This window comes from Piliocolobus tephrosceles, chromosome 19 (genome assembly GCF_002776525.5).
Source record: "Piliocolobus tephrosceles isolate RC106 chromosome 19, ASM277652v3, whole genome shotgun sequence".
Lineage (NCBI taxonomy): Eukaryota > Metazoa > Chordata > Mammalia > Primates > Cercopithecidae > Piliocolobus > Piliocolobus tephrosceles.
The window spans coordinates 4,623,724-4,640,794 of record NC_045452.1 but is presented as its reverse complement, the minus strand read 5'-3'; the positions used below and the strand labels follow the sequence as shown (position 1 = coordinate 4,640,794).

Here is a 17,071-nt window from a genome sequence, read left to right as displayed (position 1 = left end):
CCTAGGCCTTGGGATGAGCTTCCTCCCACCCTGGAGTCTTCCGGCATTTTCCCCTTGGCCAGGGTTGGGATGGCCGTAGCTGTTTCTCCAGACTCACATTCATGTTAAAGAACAAAAACAATCATATCCCTTTAAGTCAAAGGGTTCTTCTAGAGCATCTTGTCCAGCGTGCTGTCACTAAAATAAGGAGGGGATGAGACATCCCCAGGCCCTTCCCCTCCATATCAGAAGTGGAGCCTCAGGTGGCCTAGAGGGAATTTCATCCAGTCCTCCCTGTGGAAGGTGCTCTCTTCTGACCCGGGTGCTGCTGAGCAAGCATTTGACATTCAAAAGCCCGCGTCTCCTCTTCTCCACCATGAGGGGGATTTTTGAGGATTGCAGGGATGATGCTCTTCATGCAGGCTGTTGATACAGAGGGTGCTATTGCCCCACAGCTGACATTCACTGTGCCGATGCCTTGAAGGCATGAATCATTTTATCCTTCTCCATCCTCACATGCCATTTTACCTTGAAAGCCTAGACCCCTTTTCACCATGGGCACCCAGCTTCTCCACATGCACAAGTCCCGGAAGGGTTGATGCTTCTTGGTGTGAGTTCCAGATCCCGATCCTCTGGTGGTTCATGGTGTTACCACTGACTCCCATGTCCCTCCTTGTCCCCCTAGTATGAAAATGAGATCTGCAGGATGCCAACTTTCCAGCCCGGCACAGGGGAGAAGCTGTTGGAGTCCCTGGTTCCAGCCTTTCTAACTAAACCCATCTCCTCCTATGCCACCTGCCTGGGTCCCTCCTGGGACTTTATCACCGTGCCACACTTTTTGGAACTGCTGTTTAGAAGGTGAGTGTCCATCCCCTCCAAGGCACGGAGGTGCCTCTGTCCCCTACTGGCTGTGTCTTGAAGATGCACCTCTTGGAGCCTCAGTTGGCTCCTCTGGAACAGGGAGTAATGAGAAGATGAACCTCACAGGGTTCTTGTAGGGACTGAATGATCTAAGACACAGCAAACAAAGGGGTCCCTAGAGCCTAAAACTCTGGAGAATCTGCTGTGGGTGCTGTGATTCATGTTTATTACTTTTCTCTTCCCACTCACTGAAGCAGCTCTCAGCATTCTGCCACAAAGGCCCATCTCTCTTGTGCTTTGGAAAAGCACATAGAAAACAAGTCTACGATAGCATTGGTAAAGGATGTCTGAGATTCCTTCTGGCTGGTCTTTCTCCTTGACACAGACAGAAGAGGGGTCCCTTGGTGCTGAAAAAGGAGCCACAGGCCCACTCAGACATCTGGAGAGGCTCACTGGGTTCTCCAATGGTTGGGGTTCACTCATTCAACACACACATATAAAAACACCTCATTTGTGCATCGTTCTTCTTGTGACTTGGCATAATTTCATAAACAAGGCAGACGACAATCCCTGGGCCTCAATTCTACTCAGAGTAGACAGAATAAACAGGTCATATCTACAGAATGTTAGAGGGGAAACCCTCATGGCCTCCTCTACGGATGGTGGCATCCTCCCAGGTTCTGACTAGAATGACGGAGCCCAGTAACAAGTATAAATTGGGGGGACTTAGGGTTCTGAAGGGGCTCTTCACTCACAAAACATGGGGGGAAATATGTGGACTCTGGCTGGGGAGAGACTAAAGGAGCCCCGGGGTTCATATGTCTTATAATTCCCACGACAAGGCTGACATCAGGGGACTTCCCCTGCAAGAGGCAAATAGTGAGTTCTGTAAATGGAGACTTAGGTCCCCTGCAAAGGAGAGGTGAGGCTCGGGTCACAACTGGCCACTGAGAGACCCATCCCCAGCACCATGCCTTCCCAGCTCTCCCTGTCCTTCTCCACCCAACATCTGCCCCTACCCTCCTAACCCCAGGACCAGGGGAACCAAAGCTGGAGCTTTGATGAGCAAGCTGCTCACAAATCAGCCTGGAGCTGCAGTCTTGAGTGCCCAGGTGCACACTCCTGTGCTCCAGGGCCATTAGAAAGAGAACGTCAGTGGGACGCTGGGGCGCACAAGGGTCTGTACAGCCCTGCTACATGGCCAGGTCTGCCCCTTCCAGGACAGCACTGATGGCTTGGGGTAGGGTGGGGCTGTCCTCTACACAGGCAGCAAGAGGCCAGGGACCCAGAACCACACAAGGGTGCCCTGGAGGGTTGTGTGGGAGAAGGTCAGGCCTCTGACTCAGCTGTTCACTCCATCACCAGCACCACCACCTCCATTTTGTTCACCTGGCCTCCTGAAAACAATTCAGTTTGCTGCCAGGCCCTGCAACGGTCAACTTTCTGGATAAAGCTGGCCAGCAATACCTTCGCCTGGCCTGGACTGGGCTTGGAGGACCATCAGGAAATTGTCCTAGGCCAGTTGGTGCTTCCGGAGCCCAAGGAGGCCAAGCCAGAAGGTGAGGAGACTTGCAGTCTGGAAGACTTTCCGGGGGTGGTGTTTTGGGGCTACAATTCCCTTAAATTCCATCCAGTCATTTCTATACTTGGAAATCCCAGTGAAAAGTGACTGGTATGGTGACTTTTTCTCCTTTTCCAGATCCTGCTCCACTTCCTGGGCAACACCCATTAACAATGCTGGCCCTGGAGCCAGCACCACCACTGCTGGCGGACCTGGGGCCTGCTCTGGAGCCAGAGTCACCTGTAGCCATGGATGCACAAGGATATCTACATTCAGCACCAGCACCAGCACCAGGGGAAGGGCCCCCTCCAGGAACAGTGCTGGAGCCACAGTCAGCCCCAGAGTCACCCTGTCCCTGTGGCGGGACTGTCAAGAGCCAACACACTGAAGAGCTGCCTGACATCACGACCTTCCCTCCCAGGCTGCTGGCAGAGCAGCTGACCCTGATGGATGCGGTGAGCAGCTGGGCTTAGCAGGCTGTGCCTCTGGCACCAGCTGTCTCAGACCAGCCTCTCCCTGAGGAGCGGCCAATGCCCTGGGTCCAATTTCAGCCCCACTTCTTACCAACCATGGGATCTGGATGAGTTTCCTCACCCACAAGCCTTCCCTGTCTGCATGTAGACAGCAGAGATGGGAAATCACCCATGCCAGCTGCACAGAGTGACTGTGCAGACTGAATGACAGGGGATAGACAGAAAGCAGGACAGGGCAGATGATCACTGAGGGGCAGGCAGGGCCATGGGTCACTCACCCAGCTGCTCAGGAGCCTCACCACCCTCAGCACTTGTTAGGTACCTGATGTATACTAGATTCTATGGCAGACACCCAAACAGAGCCCAAGGTTGTAGCTGCTGCAAGGAAACTGCACCAGTAGGGAGAGAAGGAATAGAGGGCTGATTGGGATGGGAGGAAGTAGAGGCCTCAGGATGGGGAGGCCTGAGCCACCTTCTAGTTCTTGGAGTGCGGATGGCCTGGGAGAAAACATCACTCTCTCTTCCCACCCTTGTTGGGTTCTGGGCCATGATGCATTCAGGACCCTTGGTGGACAGAAAACCAAACCCAGGGACTCCCGCAAGTCTGGAGGATATTTTAAAGCTTTCTGAGCTCCAGCTCAGTTCCTGCCAGAGACTGTGGATGACTGTGAGCTCAGTTTCTGCCTGGGACTGTGGATGACTCTGAGCTGGGCTGTGCTATGTCCGTAATACTCTCCTCCTCCCCCAAAGGAGCTGTTCAAGAAGGTGGAGCTCTACGAATGCTTGGGCTCCATCTGGGGCCAACGACACCAGAAGGAGAGTGAGCACGTGGCACCCACAGTTTGTGCCACCATTGCACACTTCAACAGGCTCACCAACTGTGTCACCACCTCCTGCCTCAGGGACCAGAGCATGAGGGCCCGGGACAGGGCCAGGGTGGTGGAGCACTGGATCAAGGTGGCCAGGGTAAGCCATGGTTGGGCCTTGGGATTCCCTCTCTAAAAATGGGGAACTGCCTCTTCTCCACTGGCTTTCAGGATTGGCATCTGTATCTCTAGCCTGAGCCCTGCACATCCCCTAAGCCCTTCCTCCCAGAGCTTCCCTGACCTTGACCCCCATGGCCCAGTGGTGGCTGCTCACTTCTGACCTGGGATCTTCCTTGGGTTGAACTGAAATCTTTCTAGATGAGTGACATTCACTCAGCCCCAGGTGTACCCTCCTGAGGCTCCCTGGGCCTCTGCTTCATTCAGGAAGGGAGATCTCAGCAGAGGGGGCTGAGGCTGAAGTGGGTCAGACTCCAACTCTGGACCTCACAGCTCACTCTTCCCTCTCCAGGAGTGCCTAAGCCTCAACAACTTCTCCTCAGTGCACGCCATCGTCTCTGCTCTCTGCAGCAACCCAATACATCGGCTACACAAGACATGGGCAGGAGTGTCCAGGTGAGGAGCTCCCTCCACGGGAGCACCAGTGTTGACTTAGGGACCCATAGGTCTCCCCATGTGCCCTCAACGACTCTGAAAGCTTCTTGGAGAACAGGGATGCTGGAGGCAGGGATGGGCTGGTGGGTGTGGTCACTAAGCTGCCCTGGACTCCTTGGCAAGGATTTCTAACTCAGGAGTAAGGTTTTTTAACCATCAGGAACAGACTGGAGCCAACTGGAGGGTGTCAGGTGTTTGCACCCAGCAGTGGAACTGTGTCCAGCTGGAAGCTAACTGTGAACACACAGAGGCTCATGTGAAGTAGAGATGGCCCAGGGGAGGAGGATGACAGTCCCACCCTGGTCCTCTGGAGCCCTTGTCATCAGACGGCCCCACTGGAAATTCTCACGCAGGAAGCTGAGATTCACTGGGTTTTCAAACAAAAGGGATTGGAACTCACAAATCTCCCCCCGATTCCCAAATTTACCCTTTTTTCTTTCTTCTGTCAATAGCAAAAGCATAAAATATCTAAAAGAACTCTGCAAAAAAGACACTGCAGTGAAGAGGGACCTGCTGATCAAGGTACAGTGGAGTCTGGGAAATGCGGGACAAGTGTTTAAGGGTCAGAGAAAAGAGTGAGTTTGGAAGGGCATTGGACCTGGTGTGCAGTGGTTATTTTGTAATGTTTTGACTTACCTACAGAAAGTGGACTTGAAAAATTCCCTCCATGCCTACTTTGGGGAAACAGGAGGAGAGGTGTGTGGGTCGATGGGCATGTTGGGGCACGAGGGCAGGAGGCCCTGGAAATGGGATGTGGCAATGGCTGTTGGGCTGCTGAGCAGGGGTGATGAGCTGCAGCATTAGCAGGGCTCTGGTTCCCATGCTGGTCCATGCTGTTGGCATGGAGCTTCCTCCAGGCTGGGGGTGGTCATTGTAAGTGGGACTTTCTTCCTTCCTCAAACTGGCCAGCAGTTCCTCAGGAAGCCAGGCCTCTGCTGCTGCTTCTGTCTGCAGCGCACTTCCATGGGCAGGGGGCCTCTGCCCACACTGGGGGAAAGAGGGAATGACAACAGAGGAAGCTCATGTGCCAGGGAGTTCAGTAGACAGCCCAGCTATGGGTACCAATGGGCAACCTCAGGACAGATGTATGTGCTTGCTGGGACTCCCCGCTCTGCCCTTTGCAGACATCTGAAAACGAGGGTTGGGGCAGAAGGTCCCGAGCCTCAGCTCCCATGTCCCCTGCCCTAGAGCCCGGAGCCTGAGGCAGGTTCAAGTTCTGTCATGTGCACATGCCCTGACCGTGGTGGCCCTGGCAGTAGTGCAGCTTGGGAAGGGATGGGGTGGGGCTGTTGTGGGCCAGGGACCTTTCTGATGGACTCTGTCTGCCTATCAGGGCAACACCAACAGAAGGAGGAAGGTGAGCAGCTGGGGCACTCACGCTGGGTAAGGGTGGGGACGTGGACGTCACAGTCCACCCTGGGCAGAACACTCCCTGGCTCCGTCCTCTACATCTTAGGTTTACTGGGAGGGTTTGACACACACAGGATTCTCACCAGTGAGCAGTGACACATGCTCATGACAAGTATCTGGGGGATCCATGCATTCCTAGGGGATCCTCCCTGACCAGATCTCAAAAACCTCCATGCAAATGAGAAGGCAACATGTCACCCCACCCAGGATTCTGGAAAACCTGCCATGTCCGTCAGAGATGTCGCCTCAGGAGGCCACATCCTGAGTGGAGGAAGAGACAGTTCTGTGCATGGAACTCCCCTGGGGGATCATTGGCGAGGCCAAACCATGGATTTGGCATGGCGCAAACCCAGTTTGTGTGGCAGAGACTCCAGTGGGACTCAGATACGCAGGTGCCACTTAACCAGGTCTCCTAAAATGCCCTGCCCCTTTCCCATCATGACTCTGCAAGGCTGGAGACCTAGACACTCAGAGACTCCAGACAACAAGACCCTGATGGGTGGTGGTGCTGGGATGTGGGGTGAAAGCAGCCGAGACAGAACCTCCAGGAGGGGGAGGAGGTGCCCTCTCTTTTGGGGCCCTGGGGAGTCACTGCCCACTCTGGGTCTCTGTTTCCTCATCTGGAAAATGAAGGGATGCTGAGCCTGTAGTGCGGGCCTCACAGGGTGGAAATGAGGTTCAAGAAAAGAAAGCAATTGGAGGGTGCTCGTGAATAGTTCTTCCTCAGAGGGATGAGGGGGAGAACAATGACAACAGCTGCAGGGAACTGAGCACTCAAGAGGCCCTGTGAGGTAGCTGTGGTTTTCATGGCTCTTTACAGAAGAGGAGACAGTCTCAGGGAGGCCCGGCTGCATGATCGGGTGACACACACAGGGGGTGTGGAGCTGGCCGGTGGTATGAGCACTGTGCTAGGTGACTCACGCCAGTCCCTGGAGATCCAAGTGTGGGGTGGCTGGGGTGTAACTGGGGGAAGGGAGGAGAGCCTCACTGTCCCTGTCCCTGACACCTGGCAGGCGGGGAGCTTTAAGGTGGCCACCCAGGAGAGGAACCCCCAGAGAGCCCAGATGAGGCTGCGGAGGCAGAAGAAGGTGAGTGAGACTGTGGCATGGAGGGACCGCAGGGGATCAGAGGACAGGACTCTTTTCCCCACCAGCTGGAGACCTCCATATCAAGACAGCGGGGGCTTCCTCCCCAGCCCTGTCCTCCTATGGCCACTAGGCCTGGAAAACCTCCATTGGAGAGACCAGAGCAAGGGTCTGGGAAAGCAGGACTCAGAGTGGATGTGGGGAAGGGTAAGGCTGGGACCACAGGAACTTGTGACTTGTTAAAATCCCACCATAGAGGTAATTAGGAGTGATTGCTAGACTTGGAGGTCAGCTGGTATAGAGGAGGCAGAGAATTGGGAAAGGCAGCTGAGGGTCTTTGGCTGCTACAACTGGGAGACCTGGGGACGGGGGTTCTGGGACACAGGGGCTGATGGGATTTCATGGGACAGGGCCTTGGGCAGGCACCTGAGGGTCAATACTCATCACCACTACCCCTCCCACCTCCCCACCCCTCCATGGCACAGGGCGTGGTCCCCTTCCTGGGGGATTTTCTGACTGAGTTACACAGGTTGGATTCGGCCATCCCGGACGATCTGGATGTGAGTGAGCCTAGGGCAGGCTGGTTGGGAATCAGGATCCTAAGGCTTGGGAGGAGAGGGGCCTGGACGGAGCCCTTAGATCTCAGCCCTTGGAAAACCTCCTCTCCTGAGAGCCTCACAGCTGCTCCTGTGGGTAGGGGTGTCAGGCCCATCTCATCACCTCTGACTGATAGAGGCTCCATGGCAGCCACCAGTCCCTATCCCTGAGTGGTGAAGCTGCAGAGCTGCCCGACTGCAACACTGCTGAGGTGTGGGCTGAACTGGACTCAGCCTTTCCCTAGGGTAGTCCCATAATAGGAGGGTGAAATTGAGCCTTTCCAAGGGCAGGCAATTCCAGGCTAACCGAGCACTTTCTTTCTACGAGAGACCTCAGTTTCTCTGTCTGTCATCAGAGAGGGTTGGGGCAGAAGGTCCCGAGCCTCAGCTCCCATGCCCCCTGCCCTAGAGCCCGGAGCCTGAGGCAGGTTCAAGTTCTGTCATGTGCACATGCCCTGACCCTGGTGGCCCTGGCAGTAGTGCAGCTTGGGAAGGGATGGGGTGGGGCTGTTGTGGGCCAGGGACCTTTCTGATGGACTCTGTCTGCCTTCCAGGGCAACACCAACAAGAGGAGGAAGGTGAGCAGCTGGGGCACTCACGCTGGATGAGGGTGGGGACGTGGACGTCACAGTCCACCCTGGGCAGAACACTCCCTGGCTCCATCCTCTACATCTTAGGTTCACTGGGAGGGTTTGACACACACAAGAGGAGGAGACCTATCCCAGTAGAAAAAGTCGGAAAGGCACTAGAATCAAAGACCAATTCCTGCAGGAGGGGCTGTTCACATCCAACTCTGGGAACAGGCTGGGGCCTTCATGGGGCCCCTTCAGAAAACTGCCCCAGGGACCAGCCCCTTCTCCCTGCCTGTAAAAGGGCCCCTCAGCATCTTCCACCCAGGCCCTGTCAGCATCCTGCCTTCTGTCTCTAGGAGGTCCAAGTTCTGCAGGAAATGCAGCTGCTCCAAGTGGCTGCCATGAATTACAAACTTCGGCCTCTGGAGAAATTTGTCACCTGTTTCTCAAGAATGGAGCAGCTCAGTGACAAGGAGAGGTGAGGGCCTGGCACATGGGCAGAGGGTGGGAGAAGGCTCTCCATTTTTTTTTTTTAACATGGTCTGGCTCTGTCGCCCAGGCTGCACTGCAGTGTCACCATCTCTGTTCACTGCAACGTCTGCCTCCTGGGCTCAAGCCCTTCCTCAGCTTCCCAAGCAGCTGGGACTACTGCTGTCCACCACCGTGTCCTGTTGTTCTGCTGTTGTTGTTCTGGCACAGGTGGGGTTTCATGATGATGTCCAGGCTGGTCTCAAACTCCTGGCCTCAAGCAATCCACCCACCTCAGCCTCCCAAAGTACTGACAGTACAAGTGTGAGCCACCCCACCTGGCCTAGAGGAGGCTCTCCTGTGGTGAGATGCAGAGAGCCTATGGCCATGACTCCACGGCCAGCATCAAACCGTGTTGCATGGGGACCGCTGGGGACCCAGGATTCCAGCTGGGCATGCACTGAGAGGGGACCTAATGTGTGGCTCATGGTGGCCTCACAGCTACCTCTCTGTCCTGCAGCTACAAGCTGTCCTGTCAGCTGGAGCCCGAATCCCAGTAGGCCGGAAACATCCTGCAGTGGCTGGGGCCCCACTGGGATGCTGGCCAGAACACCGGCTCTGCACCATCCTTCACCCAGACCGTGACACCAGGGAACCACATCTAGGTGGCTGGCGGCTCAGCTGCATCTGGCCCCTGCTCTTCAACACCAGCTGCTCCTGCTGGCCAGGATCAGGCCATGGGTCTTTTGCCAGGCAGATGGGAGACCATTTTATCTTTATTTTCTTTAGTGTATAAGTAAGAGTTTTTTTTTTTTTACCTTTCATTAAAATAAAATTTTAAAACACTATTCAAAATGTTCTATAGTGTTAGAATGAGAACAGTAACTCCAGTGCAGTAACCGTATACCAGTCTTTAGGATTCATAGTCTAGCATGTCAAATTGAGGCTATGGCTGAACAACACCAACCATTTAATCTTTTCCTTCTTTATTCAAATTAATTATTGTTAACTCTGTTTAAGGAAAAGAAAAAAACAAAACAAAACAAAAAACCCCTAAAAACCATAGTATGTCACCCAATCTACCACACTTGTTTTACTGACCAGCTACTCTCAAACTTAAATTCTAGTTAAATTCAAGTTCCACTGGGTTATTCTGCTTTTTAAAGTTGTAAATACTTAATGAATCACTTAAATATTTACTGAAGGGCTGGAGATGGGAGGTATTTAAGCAAGTAGTAGGGCTGGCCTTTTCCAGAAGTCCTGGGCAGAAGGGAGCTGGCCATCCATCTCCACGAAATACAGATAAACTTTTTCCACTGTGGATCTTCCCAGACTGTCTGACACCTCTCCCCTAAGTGAACATCAAGGAAGGAGAGAATTGTTTGAGCCCAGTATCTAAAGGATGTCCCACAGCTTAATTTGAACACAACCCCCACTGTGGTATATCAGACAAAAACAAGCCAAAGAAGTCAACATTTCAGGGTCTGAAACATGTAATACCCCCAAATCAACACAAAATAAACACCTATATCCAGTCCTGGAGCCGCAAAGCTCCTATAAGTGGGAGTTTGTATTTCAGCAAAACTTGTGTCTATGCATGCAGTTTGCAAAAAAGAAAGAAAACAAAAGCAAAAATTATCTACGGCAACAAACCCTTAGACCATGCAATTGATTTGGCAATACCTTTTCTTTCTTATTCTTTGTTCTTTTTGGATGGGACACAAAAATCACTGCTAACAAATGTGAATACAAACACATGGGACTATACATCATTTTAGAGCTTCCGCATGGGAAAGAGAAACAACGAACCATTAAAGAAGGCATCCTGATGAGTTCATGTCCTTTGTAGGGACATGGATGCAGGTGGAAACCATCATTCTCAGCAAACTAACGCAAGAACAGAAAACCAAACACCGCATGTTCTCACTCATAAGTGGGAATTGAACAATGAGAACACTTGGACACAGGAAGGGAAACACTACACACTGGGGCCTGTGGTGGGTTCGGGGGAGCGGGGAGGGATAGCATTAGGAGATATACCTAATGTAAATGATGAGTTAATGGGTGCAGCACATCAACATGGCACATGTATACATATGTAACAAACCTGCACATGTACCCTAGAACATAAAGTATAATAATAATAATAATAATAATAATAATAATAATAATAATAAACGAAGGCATCCTACAGATTAAAAGAAAGTTCAGCAGAATCATATCTGTGAAAGGGGTTGCAATCTAACATGTAGGAGACACTAACACTACTTTAACTCGGAAAATGAACAAAACCTAATATCCAAGCTAAAATTGGGCAAAGAACCTGAACAGGCACATCTGAAAAGTAATCACGAAATTGACTGACAGGTCACAGAGAAGTTGCTCAGCTTCACTAATCCTCACACAAATGTCTAAGTGCAAACCACACTCAGATACCTCTCACTCTAATTAGAATGAAACTTAACAAAAACAACAACAAAAAAAAACCCCATACATTCACAGGCAGTGGCCAATGTAGAAATGCAGAAAAAGAGATTTTTATACACTATTGGTGGGAATGTGCATTACTATACACACGAAGCGAAACAGTTGAAGGTGTCTTAAACATTTTACAACTACCTGTTCACCTAGCAATCCCACCACTGGTTACACACAGAAAGCACATGGAATCTGTTATGTTGAAGAGATACCAGCCTTCTTATGGTGACTGAAGCACTATGCACAATAGCGAAGGTATCCAATCAACCTACCTGTTCATGCACAGATAAAGGGATAAAAAACTGCGGTACACAACGGCATCCTCTTCGGCCAGAGAAATTCATGAAACCATGTCATCCGCAGCACCGTACAGAAACCTGGAGGACATGACTTTCAATGAAATGAGCCAGGAAGAGAAAGACAAACGTGGCATGATTTCATGCATGTGAGAATGAGATCAACTTTCTCTCTAAATGACCTTATCTCCTAGATATAGAAAGTTCCACAGTGGTGAAGAGAGGCTGTGGGTTGGGGAGCTGGGGCAGGAACTGGGAAATGGATACAATGTTACACTCAGATGACAGGAATAAATTCAGCTGTTCCACTCCACAGCAGGGTGTCTAGACTTAACAGTATCCTACCATATTTTCCAAAAAAAGGCTGAAAAGAAGGATTCTGAATATTGCAACCACAGAGAACTAATACATAATAACTACACAAGGTAACAGAGACAGTCAATGCCTTGCTTTCATCATTACACAAGGTATATATGCGTGGATCAAAATGTCCCACTCTACTCTTTAATCGTATACTTTTACTACAGGACAAATTGTTTTTAAGGACATAGAAAGAAACAATGCTGAAGTTCATATGAACTGAAGTTCATGCAGGGCATTTCCAAAGAAATTCTGAGAAATCCAAACTACATTGGATGCATCACACTCCCTGATGTGAAATTTCACTTAAACTCTAGGGACCTGCTTCCACATGGATGAGTGAAAGAGAACACAGAACCTGAAGTAAACTCACACACCTCATACCACCTGATTCCGGATGAAATACACAATGATAAGTAATGGGGAAAGAACTCCCTTTTCAACAGTCTTGGGGATAACTGGTGAGCCATATGCAGAAGAGTAAGTAACACTAGGCCTCTACTTCTCACCATGTACCAAAGTTCACTCAGATGAAAGATGTAAATAGAAGACCTCAAAGTACAAAAATCCTACAAGAGACCCTAGGAAATACCCTTCTCGACATCAGCTTTGACAAAGCATTTATATGCCTAAGACCCCACATGACACTGCAACAACAGCAATAATTGACATGTGGGACCTAATACACTAAAGAGCCACCACACAACACAAGAAATTACCCACAGAGTAGACAGATGACATACAGGATGAAAGAAAATGTTCCCAAACTATGCACCTGACCAAGGTCTAATATCCAGAATCTACCTTAAAGACCTTACACAAATCAATTAGCAAAACTCCCCAAATATTCAATTAATAAATAGGCAATGGATATAAACACACACTTCTCGAAAGATGAAGTACAAGCAACCAACAAAAGTGAAAACATGCTCAACCTAATTGTCAGAGAAATATAAATCAAAAGCACAATGGATATCATCTCATGCTGGTCAGAATGGCGATTACAGAGTTAAAAACAAAAAAGGACACTGGCAAGACAGCAGAGAAAGGGGACACTGGTCCACTTTTGGTGAAAATGAAAAGTAGTTCAGACACCATGGAAAGCACTCCGGAGATTGCTCAAAGAACTTAAACCAGAATTACCATCTGACTCAGTAATCCCACCACTGGGGTATACACAAAGGTAAATAAATTCTTCTGTCCAAAGTACACATGCACACAAATGGTCATGATGGCACTATTTACAATGGCAAACATGTGAAATCAACCTAGGTACCCATCAACAGTGGATCAGAAAAGGAAAATGTGGTACACCTATGCCACAAAAAACTAGGCAGCCATTAAAAAAAAACGAGGAAATCATGTCCTTGGTAGCAACATGAAAGGAGCTGGAGGCCATTATTTAAAGAGAAATAAGGAAAACACAGAACACCAAATGCCACATGTTCTCACTTCTAAGGTGGAGCTAACATGGAATACACCTTACCATAAAAGTGAAAACAACAGACACTAGTGACTATCAGATGAAAAAGGAAGAAGGGACGAGATATGGGCTAAAGACCTACCTGGTGGGTACACCCATTGCCTGCATGATAAGGTTGCTTGGACTCCAAGTCTCAGTGTCATGCAATATACCAAAGGCAGTAACTAATCTGCCTTTGTACCCTTTAGTCTATAATAAACATAGAAATTATGTTAAAAAATACAAAATTAGAAGCTAAAAACATGAATGAAAAACACAAACTTTTATAATTATGCAAACAGTATTTTATTGGCATAAACTAAGAAAGTGGACAGAAGGAGTAAACCAAATACTCAACCCCAATTTACATACAGTGAACACATTTTTCAAAAGGACACCAAAAAGACGCAATGGGCAAAAGAGAACTTGTTCAATAGATGATTTTGAGCAAACTGAATATTCACATACAAAACACTGAAATAGGAGCCTTATATCACGCAACACAAAAATCAATACAAAATACATTAAAGACCTAAAACTCATTTCTGAAACCACAAAACTCCTACAAGAAAACATAGAGTGTGCATGTATTTTAGAAAAGAAATCCATGCACGTAGGCTGCTAAAGGTATTTAAAATACGTTAAAACAAGGAAACACCCATAGACAATGTAGTAGCTTGGCATTTTCACTGAAAAGCTGGGGATCTGGTTCCATAGAACAATGGAACAGATTAGAAGACCTAGATATAAACCTGCACACCTGAAACCATCTGACACTTGAAAAAAATCAACAAAAATAAGAGAAAGGACTCCCTATCAGTAAGTGGTGCTGAGATAAGTGGTTAGCTAGATGTAGAAGAAATAACACTGGGCCCCTATGTTTCACCATATACAGAAAGCAACTCAAAATGAATCAAAGATTGAAAGGCAAAACCCTGGGCTGGGCGCGGCGGTTCATGCCTGGAATCCAAGCACTTTGGGAGTCAAAGCGGGCAGATGACTTGAAGTCGGGAGTTCAAGACCAGCTTGGCTGACATGGTGAAACCCCATCTCTAACAAAAAAAAACAATAGTTAGCCGGGCATGGTGGCGCGTGCCTGTACGCCCAGCTACTCAGGAGACTGAGGCGGAAGAATCACTTGAACCCGGAAGGGGGCAGTGAGCCGAGATCGCTCCATTGCATTCCAGCCTGTATGACAGAGCGAGACTCGGTCTCTAAATAAATATATAAACACATAAAAATGCAAGACCTGAAATGAAAAAAGCCTGCACGAGAATCTAGCAAATACCCTTCTTGACAGAGGCTTTGGCAAAGCATTTATATGTCGAGTCCCCAAAAGCAACGGCAACAAAAGCAATTACTGATCAGTGGGACCTAATACTCAAAAGAGCTGCTGCACAAGAAACAACCACAGAGTCAGCACACAGCCTATAGAATGAGGGAACATACTCCCCAACTACGCATCTGAAAAACATCTAATATACAGGATTTACCGTAAAGACTTAAATAAATAAAATCAGAAAAAAAAAAAAAACAACTTATAAATGGGCAAGGGACATGAACACACACTAAAAGAAGGTGTACTAGTAACCAATGAGAATTAAAACATGCTCGATCTCACTGATCATCAGAGAAATGCAAATCAGAAACATACTGAGATGCCATCTCACACTGGTCAGAATGGCAATTATGACACACAGTCCACAACAACAGAGGCTGGTGGGGCAGATGAGCAAAGAAATGCAGGTCCGCTATTGGAGGAAATGCAAACTAGTAGTTCAGACCCCCTGGAGAGCAGTGTGGACATTTTTCAAAGAACCTAACAGAGAACTACCACCAAACACTGCAACCCCACTCCTGAGGATCTACCCGATCCTTCCATCCAAAACACGCATGCACTTGTATTTTCACGGCAGCACTACTCACAATGGTAAAGACATGGAATCAGCCTTGGTGCCCATCAGCAGTGGATCAGAGAAAGGAAATGTGGTACATACACACCACGGAACACTACACAGCCATAAAAAACAAATCCATGCCCTTACCAGAAACCTGGACAGAGCTGTAGGCCATTATGAACAAAAGGCAAGAACAGAAAACCAAAATTTTCAAAACAGCTACAAACGTCAGTTGTGAATATTCTCTCCACAGAGAAATCATAAGTCTGGAGCTCACAGAGGTGCCAGACACTGCGACTTCATTATGATGCTACATTTACATAGATCAAAATGTCCCTTGCACCCACTGGTTATACACACATACTCTACCGCAATGAAACTGCTATCTCATTTTGGTAACATTCATTGTCACCAGAGTGAGATGACATCTGAGTGTGGTTTTGATTGACTTCTCATGAGGATCAGTAATGTTGATTCAGAGTCTTTTACCTGTGCATCCATCTCAGGTCTTCAGGTCCTTTGCCCAGTCTTACACGTCACATTGAAACAAGTTCACAATAACTTGCCAAACAACACTAACCACAAGCAAAATGTATATCAAAACCATACTTAGACACCATCTCATTTTTTGTAACAAAAAAAGAGACAAAAGAACATTGAAAGAAAGGCAAATGCTGGTGTGTATTACAAGAGAGAGAGAAAGAGACACTCTTCTCCACAGTTCGTGAGAAAGTAAAGTAGTACACACGCTACAGAAACCACTTGGAGGTTCCTCCAAACCTTAAAAGACTCCAACTACCACTTCAACCAGCAATTCTACTACTGGGAACACACTCAAAGCCACTGAAATCAGGACACCAAAGATAGATCTACCCACCCATGTGGAATCCAGCACTGTTCCCAAGAGCCAGTGTAAGCATCAACCTACCTGCTTATCCACAGATGAAGGGAGAAAGAAGCTGTTCCACATGTACACACTGGGATACTCTTCACACAGGAAAGCACAACGAAATCATATCGTGGGGAACCACACGGTTGCACCTGGAGAACATGAGGGTAAATTAAATAAGTGAGGGGGAGAGAAATAAACCTTGAGTCATCTCACACATGCAGAATCTGAGAAACTCTATCTCAAAGACCTGGCGAGCACAATATTGGTTTCCAGGGATTGGGGGAAAGAGGGAAATGAGCAGGGATTGTAAAAGGGTACAAGTTACACATAAACGAGAGGAGGAAAATTCTGTTGTTCTATTCCACTGCAGGGTGATCAGGGTTAACAGTATCGGCACATCACTTTCAAAGCAGCTTGACAGGAGAATACTGAAGGTTCTCACCATAAAGGAATAAACAATAGGAAAAGGTAACAGAAACACTAAGTACCCTGATTTCATCGTTCCACAATGTATGCATGGACCAAAACGCCCCACTCTATTCTCTCATTGTATTGTTCCTTTACTATACAACACATGTGTTGAAAGAAATAGAAATATGCGCTGCTAATATTTATGTGGGACCATAAAGTACCCTGAGTTTCATCCTCAGCAATCCTGAGACATTCAGGCTATGTCGGATACATTACTCCCTGATTTCAAATTTCAGGGAAAAGCTAGGTACCCGCTTCCACACAAAGCAGTGGAACACAAGGGAGGACCAAGAAGTAAAACCACACACTGAAAACTATCTGATGTAACATAGAATCCACACATGTAAGCAAAAGGAGAAGGACACCCTATTCAATCAATGATGCTGAAATAAGCAGCTAGCCATGTGCAGAAGAATAACAGTGGGCCCCTACCTCACACCAGACACAAAGAGGAACTCAAGATGAATGAAAGATTTAAATGTAAAAACTCAAACTATTAAAACCTTTTAAGAAAACTTGTAAAATATCCTTTTCCACATAGGCTTTGGCAAAGCATTTAGATGGCTAAGTCCTGAAAAGCAACAGCAACAAAAATAAAAATTGACAAGTCAGACTTAACACCTGAAAGAGCTGCCGCACAGCAAGAGAGACTACCTACAGAGTAAACAGACAGCGTACAGAATGGGAGAACACATTCCCAAACTGTGCATCTGACCAACGTCTAATATGCA

General features: G+C 48.3%; 1 protein-coding gene and 1 long non-coding RNA gene across 7 annotated transcripts in view; one reads left to right on the top strand and one right to left on the bottom strand.

The window, feature by feature from the left end:
* Positions 1-17,071, bottom strand: part of LOC111530554 — a 45,617-nt gene that overhangs the window by 12,766 nt on the left and 15,780 nt on the right. For all 6 annotated transcript variants that reach the window (XR_002727845.2, XR_002727846.3, XR_002727847.3 and 3 more), the window contains 2 exons: positions 15,906-16,018; positions 11,234-11,338 (listed from right to left, as the gene is read on the bottom strand). This is a non-coding gene — a long non-coding RNA (uncharacterized LOC111530554). The remainder of the gene's footprint in view (positions 1-11,233; positions 11,339-15,905; positions 16,019-17,071) is intronic.
* Positions 1,902-9,272, top strand: LOC111530553 (ral-GDS-related protein-like). Its single transcript, XM_023197829.3, is given in 13 exon segments — positions 1,902-2,080; positions 2,206-2,399; positions 2,540-2,856; positions 3,625-3,840; positions 4,210-4,313; positions 4,805-4,874; positions 6,776-6,850; positions 7,333-7,407; positions 7,998-8,021; positions 8,372-8,493; positions 8,715-8,805; positions 9,004-9,124; positions 9,127-9,272. Coding segments are annotated over 13 exon segments (1,734 nt in total).